The sequence below is a fragment of the Electrona antarctica genome (genome assembly GCF_951216825.1).
Source record: "Electrona antarctica genome assembly, chromosome: 1".
In the NCBI taxonomy this organism is placed as follows: Eukaryota; Metazoa; Chordata; class Actinopteri; order Myctophiformes; family Myctophidae; genus Electrona; species Electrona antarctica.
The window spans coordinates 18,970,813-18,982,639 of record NC_136806.1 but is presented as its reverse complement, the minus strand read 5'-3'; the positions used below and the strand labels follow the sequence as shown (position 1 = coordinate 18,982,639).

At 42.6% G+C, this 11,827-nt stretch overlaps 2 protein-coding genes across 4 annotated transcripts in view; one reads left to right on the top strand and one right to left on the bottom strand.

Moving 5' to 3' along the window:
• elp1 (elongator acetyltransferase complex subunit 1) overlaps window positions 1–11,827 on the bottom strand; it is a 226,919-nt gene that overhangs the window by 94,943 nt on the left and 120,149 nt on the right. The gene's annotated exons all lie outside the window — the stretch shown is intronic.
• On the top strand, window positions 826–8,984 carry cox18 (cytochrome c oxidase assembly factor COX18). 3 transcript variants are annotated; one of them, XM_079510780.1, is made up of 8 exons: window positions 1,067–1,233; window positions 2,421–2,879; window positions 4,465–4,565; window positions 4,665–4,816; window positions 6,403–6,518; window positions 6,827–6,934; window positions 8,195–8,408; window positions 8,439–8,984. In XM_079510780.1, exons 2-7 carry the CDS (start codon window positions 2,427–2,429, stop codon window positions 8,363–8,365), a joined length of 1,101 nt encoding a protein of 366 aa, XP_079366906.1. In that variant the 5' UTR covers window positions 1,067–1,233; window positions 2,421–2,426; the 3' UTR covers window positions 8,366–8,408; window positions 8,439–8,984. The 3 variants fall into 3 exon arrangements, with proteins under 3 accessions (XP_079366905.1, XP_079366906.1, XP_079366904.1); XM_079510779.1 differs by lacking the exon at window positions 1,067–1,233 and adding an exon at window positions 826–917 and having other exon boundaries at window positions 8,195–8,984; XM_079510778.1 differs by having other exon boundaries at window positions 8,195–8,983.

Genomic DNA, 11,827 nt, shown 5'->3' with positions numbered 1-11,827 from the left:
TAAGACATTTTTGTCATTTTATGCTCATATTGATGAGAAGAGTTGAGTTGATTGCCATTCAGAATGTTTGTGGGACCCGGAGAGTGTGGCTCTGGCAGAACAGCCAGGGTGAATCGATTAGTGAGACATTAGATGCAAGAGGATCCATCCATCCAGCCATCCATCTTCAACCGCTTATCCGTAGTCGGGTCGCGGGGGCAACAGCTCCACCAGAGTGCTCCAGACTTCCCTCTCAGAGCAACATTAGTGACTTCCTCCTGGGGGATCCCGAGACGTTCCAAGGCCAGTGATTATATATTTTTTGCATATTAAATTCACCTCAAGTTATTTGCATATGCTCTATTTATTATTCTGAACTGACCCTCTACAGTACAGGTCTCCCTCATTTTGCTATAATTGGTGCTGTAAATAAATAACAACCGTCATGCTCCATGCATCACACATAAAATGCTGTTTCCAATTAGGCCTATAGGCCTATATGAGAGAGGACTGCAGGACCATAAAAGATCTTGATCTAGTAACAATACTGTTGGACTGTCAATAATGGGTCATTGCTTTCTATCAGAATCAATTGCGTTCTTGGCCGAAGGTAAAAGAGCATCTTTCTCTGTTGACCCTATATGACCCTAGCCCTAGAGCAACATGACAGCGTTGACAGTTTGAGGATAGATTCCAAATTAGGTTTGAGAATTGCCATATTTCATGTGAACGAAACATGAGCAATTTTAAATTATCCGTTTATTTTCAATAAACAACAAATTAATCAATTCAATTACAACACTAGCACTAATTCTGAAGCTAAAATTGCTTAATTTCCGGATTCATTCTGGTTAATCCGTGTTCATTTACTAATGTTTTACAATGACGATGGCGCTATCTAGCGGCCAGAATGTAGGAAATTGGATGACGCGAATAAGGTCACTTGCTGTTATGTTTTTTTTTATAAATAGAATACATAATTTTTTGACATAATTACATAAATACACACTTTTAGCATGGCATTGTAGAGTTATATTTGTATATATGTATGGCTAATGGTTGCACTCCGTCGTGACGTCATGTTTACGCGACGGACGGAGGTGAAGGAGCCTCTCTACAGCCTAAAACAAATTTAAATGTTTTCTGTGTCATTCATTACAGATTCATTATATTTCCGAGTCCAATATATCGTTATAGCTAAACTAAATACACTAAAGGGCTTATTTATTCGTATTTTATTGTCACCGTGACTGAGTGAGTATCATTGAATCGGTCTGACTGCTATGGCGTTGCTAAGCTAACTGTCATTCAATGAAGTCTTGATTGCATATGTTGCCTTGCAGGGTAGTATACTCTATGGGTAGTAGTAGCAGCATGCATTTATTTAATTTGACTATTTGTATTTACCAGTAGTTCCTGCTCAAATAGCACTGCTTGATATCTCAGTTTAGCAACTGACATAAACGTCCCTCTCAGTTGAAACACGAATAAAAATATAAAATGAATACATCCATATTCCATAACAGTAATTTAACACCTGTATACATGTGTTTCTAAAGTGGGATTAGCTGGAGGTGGTACAGTACACTGAATGAAATGCAGTTAATTTGTCAACATGTTGTTACTTACCAAAGCTTCTAACAATGTAATTTTATTTTTTAATGTGGAGGGGAATATTTTGTTGTTCAATCTTTGATGGACTTGATCTTAGTAGAATCCAATCCATTAATTAATTGTGAACTCTTGTGAGACATATGTAAACATTACATATGCTTACATATGTATTATGTAAACATATATTTGGTAAGGTTACATTTGTATTTGTTACAAATGGATAAATACCGTGCACATGCTAATATGGCTGAAGTCAGTAAAAGGCTCGCTGTTACAAAGGCTTTCACCTAGAGCTCCATTTATGGAGACAACATATAGCTCCATGTATGGAGACAACAGCGATATCCAGCACTGACATCAGACTAGTGTAGAAACCTCATATGGATATGCACGCCTGGAATCGTCATGGTGATACGTACTCAATACTCAGTTGGCTGGCATCGTCATCATGACATGCATCTCGTGAACCATATACTGTATAAGAAGAATCCGAAGAGGTTTAGGGTCTGGCAGCATTTGCTACGCTCCTCGTGAGAGACTCCATTGCCTCCCGTACGAGACAGGATATTTGGCCAGGGGCACCCATAAGAGAAGATGTTTATGGCTCTAGCAGTGATTCTCAGCCATTTTAATTTCAAGGAAGGACTCATTTGGTTCCTTACAATCTATCATTTATCTGGGGACCCCCTGGAACTCTCAAGGACCCCTAGGGGTCCCTGGACCCCACTTTGAGAACCAATCCACTAGAAAAGCAGGCGAACCAAAACAACTACTGTAATAATCACAGTTCTGACAGTAACTTGTTCTGTGTGTGTTGTTATTAACAGGCGAGGATGCTGTGTCATAGGGGATCTGTAGTAGTCAGGTTGACTCTCAGAAGAAGTTTCGGCTCTGCTGCTGCTGCTCTCACCTCCAACCCGCTGACACTACTACAACCCCTCCAACCGAAACCCCTGGGCTGCGAACCTGTCGGCATCACAGCTGGATGCTGCATCAGCGCAGGGAAGATCTTCTCCAGTTTACGTTACACAGACAATCAGAGATTCCATCTGTCCAGGCGCTTCTCCAGCAGCAGTGTAGATGGAGGTGGTGGTGTGGGAGGTGTGGGAGGCTGGTATGAGAGTTTAGCAGCCTCCACCCCCGTCCAGCTGACGGAGGAATTGTTGATTGGTGTTCAGCAGGCCAGCGGTCTGCCCTGGTGGCTCAGCATTGTCTGTTCCACCCTGGCTCTCCGTAGCACCATCACCCTGCCGCTAGCAGCTTACCAAATGATCATCATCGCCAAGGTGTGTGCTCCAAAAAATACATTTTGTAGTGCTGCACGATTCTTGCTCAAATATGAATTTTGATTTTCCTCCACAAGAATTGAGATCACGATTCTCATGTTTTCCATGAAAATATGTATTGTCTTTAGTCTGTAGTTGCTGAGTGAACATTACTACATTCAGTCTTTAGTCTGTAGTTGCTGAGTGAACATTACTACATTCAAAATGTTGCACTGCACCTGGAGCCTCTCTTAAAGTCTCTTGTAGCAAAAAAGAGTAACTCAAATTAATCTAGATCTCAATCTTTTTTGATTAATTGTGCAGCACTAATGTCAATATTGTCGCATTTTCCTGTAAACATCCTCAGTCAAGCAACTATTGTAATGTAATGCAATATTTGACGTTGCTTGCTGAAATCAGACTTGTGAATAACAAGATAAAGGCGAAGCAGTCGGTCTGAGAGGTGATTTTGTATTTTACAATGAGTTGAAATGAAAATGGCATTATCAGAAAATGTTCATATTGTTCAGTACATTTATTCATGTGTGTGAGAACTTGCATTACTCTTGCAGCAGTTTACAGAGGCATAATATACAATATTACAGTCATATTATTTCCAAGTGCAGTAAAATAATTAAGCAAACTGAACATTGTGAATCACTATAGTGTAGATACTGGACACACCATGCAAATGTATACACATTACACAAAATACTTCAGATCTGACCCAGCAGAATGAAACTGCCATACCAGTTTTGATCACAAGAGGGACATGTTGTGCTGCAGAAACCTGAATACATATTATTTTTGCTTAAGACATTCACAAAATTTGACATGCTTTTTTTTTAAAACTCTAGTCAGTAAAAACATATTGTTTAGTGCGGTACTGATTGTTGCATAGTTGTGAGTCTAGCCTTAACACAGTGATGTATATCAGGCATCTTTAACCACCAACACAAAATGGCACAAATAAAACTACTGACAATACAAATATGTTTTCAATAAAACAATTGCATCATTACTAATACAACTACCATATATACTGTATAGGTTATCTACAGTTATATTATTCAGATTCCATGTGACTTGTTTGTGTTTAGACTTATTTATACAAATCGGATTCCAATCTGGATGTGGCACAGATCAGGCTGGATTTGGCTGCCAGTGTAAAATCAGTCTGAACACAGATCTGTGACAGATCCGATCTGGTCACTTGCAAATACTGTGTGACAGGCCAAAAGATCAGATTTGAGAAATAAATCAGATTTGGCCGGATTTGACTGCAGTCTAAATGGGGCCTCAAGAGTTCTGCTGTAATACAAGTTTAAAATGCCTTTTAAATGATCATGGATTCATGGTTGACACCTGTGCATTTTGACTGGACTCACAAGTGCCATGGATTTTTCTTCTCTTTGCTCGTCTTTCAACAATGACTAGGAGAATCATTTGGTGAAATCAACTAGTCTCATCCAGTAGTGAATAGTGATAGTAGTACTGCACATATTTGTTGTTTGTTAATTTTCTATTCAAGGCCTCAGATGTCTCAGAAAATCTTGCTGAGGAAATCAAAACAATCTCTACTCTCTCAATAACTAATGACATTCAGGTGGATAGGCTACAGACGGAGATAGCTGAGCTAGCGAAAAGGCTACGGTTCGAGGTGTCAATGCGAGCCAGAGAGAGAAACTGGACAGATGAAAACTGCAGGTAAATAAACAAAATTACATAGATTCTTAATGTGTGTGATTTGGAGGGGGTGGGGGGGTCATAGCTGCTACTTCATATGAGTACTATTATCATCAACAGGTATCAATTTAAGAAGAATCTACGTCGTATCGTATCAGAACTGTACGTCAGAGACAACTGTCACCCGTTTAAAGCATCCGTGTTAATCTACGTTCAACTTCCTCTCTGGATCAGTGTCTCTCTGGCTCTACGGAACCTCAGTCTAAATACTGGTAAATACACACCCACAGCACTCTTACTATTACCGATGCAAGATCACAACAGTGCAGAACAGAGACAGCAGTTCTGCAGGAGTAGATGGATACCTGGATTGAGAGAGAGATGGTGTGATGTAAAATTACTATTATGGTCATCTTTTGCTGTGTTGTGTTCAATTTGCTTTTGCAGACGGAAGCCTTTATTTAGTTTGTTCTTTCTTATCCTGTGTGCACGTAGTGGCCACAGCATTCCATTCCGTTCCATTGTGGCTCTGTGCAGCCATGGTTACGATTAAGAATATGCCTTATATGGTTGGAAAAGGATGTTGCGCTTCAACAATGGGATTCTCAGTAGAGTGCTAATCTAATCCCCAAATCCAGTGAGAATATTCCAAATACAAGCCCTCCTCCCTGACCCTGGCCTGTGTGTGTCTGTGTTAGGCCAGGGGTTCTCAACCCGTGGGTCATGACCCCTCGGGGGGGGTCGCCAAATTATTTTGGGGGTCCCCAAATGATTTAACCTGAATTGCTGGACAATGGAAATGAAGAGTTTACATAGTACACATAGTACATGCATAAACACATAGCTGTGTTGCTGTGGTGCAACCACATAGTGGTTGCACCACATAGTGGTTGCACCACTCAAAAATATGGAAGAGTCAAATCTCAGGTCAAGGTCAAAATTATCACATTTCACTTGTTTATTTGGGTCACATCACAATAGAAAAACGCATGCTTTGGCATGGAGCCTTTTTCAGAGCTCTGGGGATGGATCTGTGCCGAAGTGAAATCTGAGTATTTTGTTCTCCTTGACCTTAGATTTGAGATGTGCTAAATTTTTTGTAATAAGCCATATGTGGTGTTAGGATATTATGCTGGTGAAACCAGGTGTTTGTGAAGAAAATAAAATGTAAGCCTCTCTATAAACAACTTGAACCTCCCAATGTACGAGGACATGTGTCTACTGAGACGCTCTTCCGATGTGATATCCAAACCTTGCATACATTCAGCCTGTCACGGTGCAGCCTGAGACACATAGGCAATGATATTCGGGACATTGCACACACTTGACTACACAGCTGCTTCCAATTCATCACCATCCAGCCGGTTTGGAAGTGTGGGTCAAGTTGTCATTGGATGTACTGTAAAATGTGCTACTGATGGTTTTAAACATGTTGTGGGTCCCCTCTCCAGTACCTTTGATTGGGAAGGTGCCAAGTAGAGGAGGGGTGTTTGATTCATGGTTAACCCATTCAGGCCTGACGTCGAAATTTAAAAAAAATCTTCTAAATCCTCCAGTTTTCTGAAATAAATATTTTCACGATTTAAAAAAAATAGCAGACCGACAAGCTCATAGCGCGCGTGCTATGAGCTTGTAGATGTGCTTGTAGAAGTGTGTTTATATTTTGTAGAACTGTTATTGTGGCCATTTTTGTCTTTCCCCGAGGCTGCACTCTATTATAGACTGAACTGGACTGCTGGTTTTTGGGAGGTGAATAAAAAAACACAAAAAAAAAACACCGGTACTATTAACTGTGTGCAGTGGTATTTCCATGACAACACAGAGTAGATACGCATCTGTTCTGTTGGTGTGCTTGCAGGTGTACATACAGAGCTGTCGACGGGAGGCTTTCTGTGGTTGACCAATCTGACACTTCCTGATCCCACCTGGATACTTCCTGTCTGCCTGGGTCTCTTCAACCTTTTGATAGTGGAGGTAAGAGAGGTTTTGGCACTGTAGTAGAGCACTGACAGCAGCTATTATTCCCATCCTGAAGTTAAATATTGTATTGATTTACGTTTATAACATGTATAAATGTTTTTCTTGTTTTTTTTCTTTTTTATTATGGCTAGGGATTTTTGAAACACACTGTAATCAAAATAGCAATGTACTGTATCACAAAATCGCAACATAAAGAATAGTGATCTTATTGAATCATGGCCCAAGAATCGTGATAAAGGTGAACTGGGGGGTGTGGGGGGGGGGGGTATTGCTACAGTATATTAATGTCATTCTCTCTCTAGATACATGTCCTTCAGAGGAAGGACATGTCCAGGTTTCAGAAGATTCTCACCAACATCTTCAGGGGAGTTTCCCTCGTCATGATCCCTATAGCATCCACAGTGCCCTCGGTAAGTGGATGTGTGTGTTAAGCTAGCTACGCAGTGGGACTGACACACGCACGCACACACACTGTTAATCAGCTTCACGCTGCGTCTCGCCCCATCAACAATGTACCAACCAAAACGGTTACCCTTATTTGTCTCCACCAGGCCGAAGGCATGGGGAGAGAGTATGTTTTGCACTCCGTCCGTGTGTGTGTCCGTCCTTCCGTCCGTCCGTTACCAGCTAATCTCCGGCACCGTTAACCCGGTCGATGCCAAACTTTGCACACACACTCCCTGGATGCCAACGATGAACCTCTGCCCCACATTTTCCAGAACGGCCTGTTATAGCGCCACCATGAGGCAGCTTTTCACATTTTTTACCTAAAACTGCACCGATCTGCGTGAAACGTTGCATGCCCTCTCCCTAGAGGCCAAGGACAAACCTTTGACCTGCATTTTCCACATCTGCCTTTTATAGCGCCACCAGGAGGCCGACTTTTGTAAAACACATTTTTTTATATTACTCCTTCAGATTCTGTCCAAAAATCTCACAAATCGTTACACAGTATCTCTATAGTCATGTGCTCAAGTCGGATCTGTCCGATATTTCATATTCCATCCTACTATAATTGGCTTTCACAGTTTGCAAGATTGCCCCGTTTTGAACAAAAGCCTCAAATCATGAACGCAGCGTGCAATTTACGTGAAATCTTTCACACATTTTCTTACTAGGCTGAGGAATATATCCCACCCTTTTCACATTGGCCTGTTAAAGCGCCACCATCAGGTTGATTTTTGCAAAACACATTTTTGGAACAAAATGCCTCAAATCATCCAATTGCCATCAAAGGCGTATGAAGAAATGGCACCCTTTTCACATTGGCCTATTATAGCGCCACCAGGAGGCCACATTCTGACGTGCCCTGGTGGAGACCTGTGCCCCGAGGGGCACTTTTTCTAGTTCCATTCTCTTATTTATCCGATCTTCCAACTCTGATGAACTGATATACAGTACGGATAGAGCAATCAGGCACCCTTCTTGATATTCTAACTCCCCCCACACACACACACACACACACACACACACACACACACACACACACACACACACACACACACACCACCAGACAGACAGACAGGCTTTTGTATTTGACTTGGAACAGATTTTTGTTTTCATTATCAAATGAATGTTTACGTTGAATTCTTTAAGCTCTTTGTATTCTCTGACTTAACTCTCCTCTCCTCCTGTCTGTTCCTCACCCCTCCCCTCCTCCTCTTCTCCAGTGTCTGTCTCTGTATTGGTTAAGTTCTAGTGTTGTAGGTTTGAGCCACAACCTACTCCTTCGCTCTCCTCGTGTCCAGAAACTCTTAAAACTACAAACTCCTGGCTCCACCCCCTCTGCCACACCCTACAGAGATCTGGCTGCAGCCTTCAGGACAAAGTACTTCAGTTAACGGACAGATGGGGACACTTGCATGAAATCTTCTTTGGGTTTGAGTAATGGTCCCGCCCGCCTCCTACTAGTAGTAGGGGATAAAGTACAGTTTCAGACCGTGACGGAGGGGTGCCGTCTCAAGCGAACTCAAGCAAGCCACGAGAGACACCACCGAGCGGGCTACAGCGCACGTCGAACGTTGCGAAGTTTGCTTAGCCGACTCAGCCCTGTTCGAGTTGCGACCCGATAGACACAGTTTCCCCTACTGCAACTCAAAGTGGCTACTGGCCAATCACAGCGCGTCCTTGCACACGTCCACTGGCCAATTGCGTGTCCTTACTCAAACCCGAAGAAGAATATGGTACAAACAACAATGTCAAGATTATCCTGTGGCAGGAAGGACACTCAAAAAATGGCAGCTTAATGATTGATTGATTGAATACTTTATTGGCAGAAATGTAATCAGTACAGAGTACAGTCAAACACACGTCCAATGGGATCACGGAAAGAAGTCCTTGCGGTCTTGTTTCCATTCAGGTCCCGGGTATTCAATTCATAATCATGACATGAAAAATAACATCAAATCATCATACCAAAAATATGTACAGGTTGGGGAACAAAGAAGGCGTTATACGGAGGTGGGGGTAGTCACTAGACTAAGGGGGGGGGGGGGGGGGGGGGAATAATTTCCTCTCCCTTTGGCCTGCTGAAAGGTGGATTTTCAGGGCTGTTTTAAAGGACGCCAGGGATTTGCATTCTTTGAGGGAGGGAGTCAGGGCATTCCACACTTGGGTGGCAGTGCTGTATAAGGAGAATTTGCAGTTTGTCAGGTATGCGGGTACAGAGGGCATAGAGGGAAAAGCTGCATTTACACTTTTAAATGTCAGTCCCAATTTCAATTGCTTAACTCTGTTTTCTACCCGGAGCCACCCTAGACTATCAAAATGGGTTGCAAAAAGATGGGTCATGGGCCCCAGACCGAGGAGTAGTCGAATGAGTTTGTTTTGGGAGGTTTGTAGCTTGGTCTTTAGTGTCATAGGGATGTTTGAGAACCAAGAGGTGCAAGCATAGTCAAAGTAGGGTTCCAATGATTCTCAAATTATTCACAATGTCATGATTCACAATTGATTCACAATTTCACAAATGTTAACGTATTTGTAAAATATAGTTAACACGTTTGTGTGTGTGCAATATAAAATATTTAAAGTTTGCAAGTTGTTGTGCACATGTCATCTGCATGCACATCACACGTTGAAGTATATATCTGTGAATTGGAGTTTGCTGTTCATATCAAAGGAATAATAGCTGATTAGCTGTAAATGGTTATGCATGTGATATGTTCATGGACGTTTAAAGTAGGGATGTCCCGATCGCTTCCGATCCGATCCCGATCCCTCAATTTCTGTGTTAGCCGATACCGCATACTACCAGTGTTGTGATCTCATGTTGTGTTTATAGCTATCTAGCTGTATATCTCGTGTTGTGTTTATAACAGACTCCTCACTCAAATGTGCACTTGCAGTTTGGGCAACTCCAACGCAAACTCCACATGCCCCAACATTTTATTTACCTGCCATAGTGTCAACCCCTTACCCCTGTGTCGGATGTGTGGTTAGACTGGCATATTCACCGATACCGATATGACCCGATATGACAAATAAGGGCCGATCCGATACTTTTCCCGATACCGATACAGTATCGGGACATCTCTAGTTTAAAGTAAGTAAGTGACCTGCCTTATGCTAGGAAACCACCAGGCGTGCATCAGCATCAGCACATGGATAGTGATTTTCTTCCGCTCCATGTTAATGAATGCAGCCGTTCTCACTGATGCTCCAGTCGCGCACGTGAAGATAAAAGAAAAATGTGTGAAGCTTTTTTGGTGGGTTCTTGTCGTGTATATTTATGTCCCCCCCCCCCCCCCCTCCCCATTTTCTCAATTTAGTCACTGCCAGGCCTTATTGTTAGAGGGTGTAGACAAGATAATGCCACCCCATGATGCCAAGTTGATTTTTTTGCACCTGACGGTGAGCTCAGTATCTGACACTGAGTGACTTCCCACACACTTGGTGTTTGTTGGAGCAGTGCTGCTGGGAGTTGAACCCTTGTCTTAGTGTTTGTTGGAGCTGTGCTGCTGGGAGTTGAACCCTTGTCTTAGTGTTTGTTGGAGCAGTGCTGCTGGGAGTTGAACCCTTGTCTTAGTGTTTGTTGGAGCAGTGCTGCTGGGAGTTGAACCCTTGTCTTAGTGTTTGTTGGAGTAGTGCTGCTGGGAGTTGAACCCTTGTCTTAGTGTTTGTTGGAGCAGTGCTGCTGGGAGTTGAACCCGGTCTTGGTGTTTGTTGGAGCAGTGCTGCTGGGAGTTGAACCCTTGTCTTAGTGTTTGTTGGAGCAGTGCTGCTGGGAGTTGAACCCGGTCTTGGTGTTTGTTGGAGCAGTGCTGCTGGGAGTTGAACCCGGTCTTGGTGTTTGTTGGAGCAGTGCTGCTGGGAGTTGAACCCTTGTCTTAGTGTTTGTTGGAGCAGTGCTGCTGGGAGTTGAACCCTTGTCTTAGTGTTTGTTGGAGCAGTGCTGCTGGGAGTTGAACCCTGGTCTTTAGAGGTGTTTGTTGGAGCAGTGCTGCTGGGAGTTGAACCCTGGTCTTTAGAGGTGTTTGTTGGAGCAGTGCTGCTGGGAGTTGAACCCTGGTCTTTAGAGGTGGTTTACTTGGTGTTTGTTGGAGCAGTGCTGCTGGGAGTTGAACCCTGGTCTTTAGAGGTGGTTTACCTTGATCCCACGCCCCTAGTTGTTGATTTATTTGTATTTTTAACAATACATTGAATGGTTGTTTTTATATTGTTTGCAACAAATGCCTGGCTAGGATGCCCTGAGCACAAATTAGTGATGGCCATATGGTGTTTTCATACCTCGACTGCTTCCATTCCCAGTTCCCAGTTATATTGCATGTTGCTACCTAAAGTTCTCGACTGCCATTTTAATAAGAAGATATTAAATAAATTGACAATAAAAGACTGACTGTTGATTAAGTAGTAGGAGGAAGTACCGAGGTGCATTTTCCATCACATGGACACTAGAAGCACTGCTCAACTTGATATGACAAGATGGGTGCTCTGGTGGATTGCTATACTGGTTTATGGTCGGCATTCCCTATATTGCTTTCACTAGTATTTCATTATGTAGCAGGTTTTATGTGCTAAGCCTCAGGGAATGTTTGACCCAAAGGGATAAACTCAAGTTTAACACATAGTATTCCGTTTTGTTTTCGGTTTTCCTCATGAAAATTCACAAACATTTTTGAAGAATACTCCTCTGAGGGAGATTGCCACGCTGACTAAGCTGCATTTAACACTATAAACTGTTAATACTCTATGTTTATCTCTCATCTCTGTCCCCCCTTCTCTCTCGCTCCCTCTCTCTCACTCACTCACTCACAAACACACACACACAATACTAAAACTGATTATACATATATAGTGGAGGGGGT

Coding starts and splice junctions, on each gene's coding strand:
- cox18 (XM_079510779.1), top strand. CDS start 2,427: ATGCTGTGTCATAGGGGATCTGTAGTAGTCAGGTTGACTCTCAGAAGA. Junction 4,817..6,402: donor GAACCTCAGTCTAAATACTG/GTAAATACACAC, acceptor GTGTGCTTGCAG/GTGTACATACAGAGCTGTCG. Junction 6,519..6,826: donor TCAACCTTTTGATAGTGGAG/GTAAGAGAGGTT, acceptor TTCTCTCTCTAG/ATACATGTCCTTCAGAGGAA.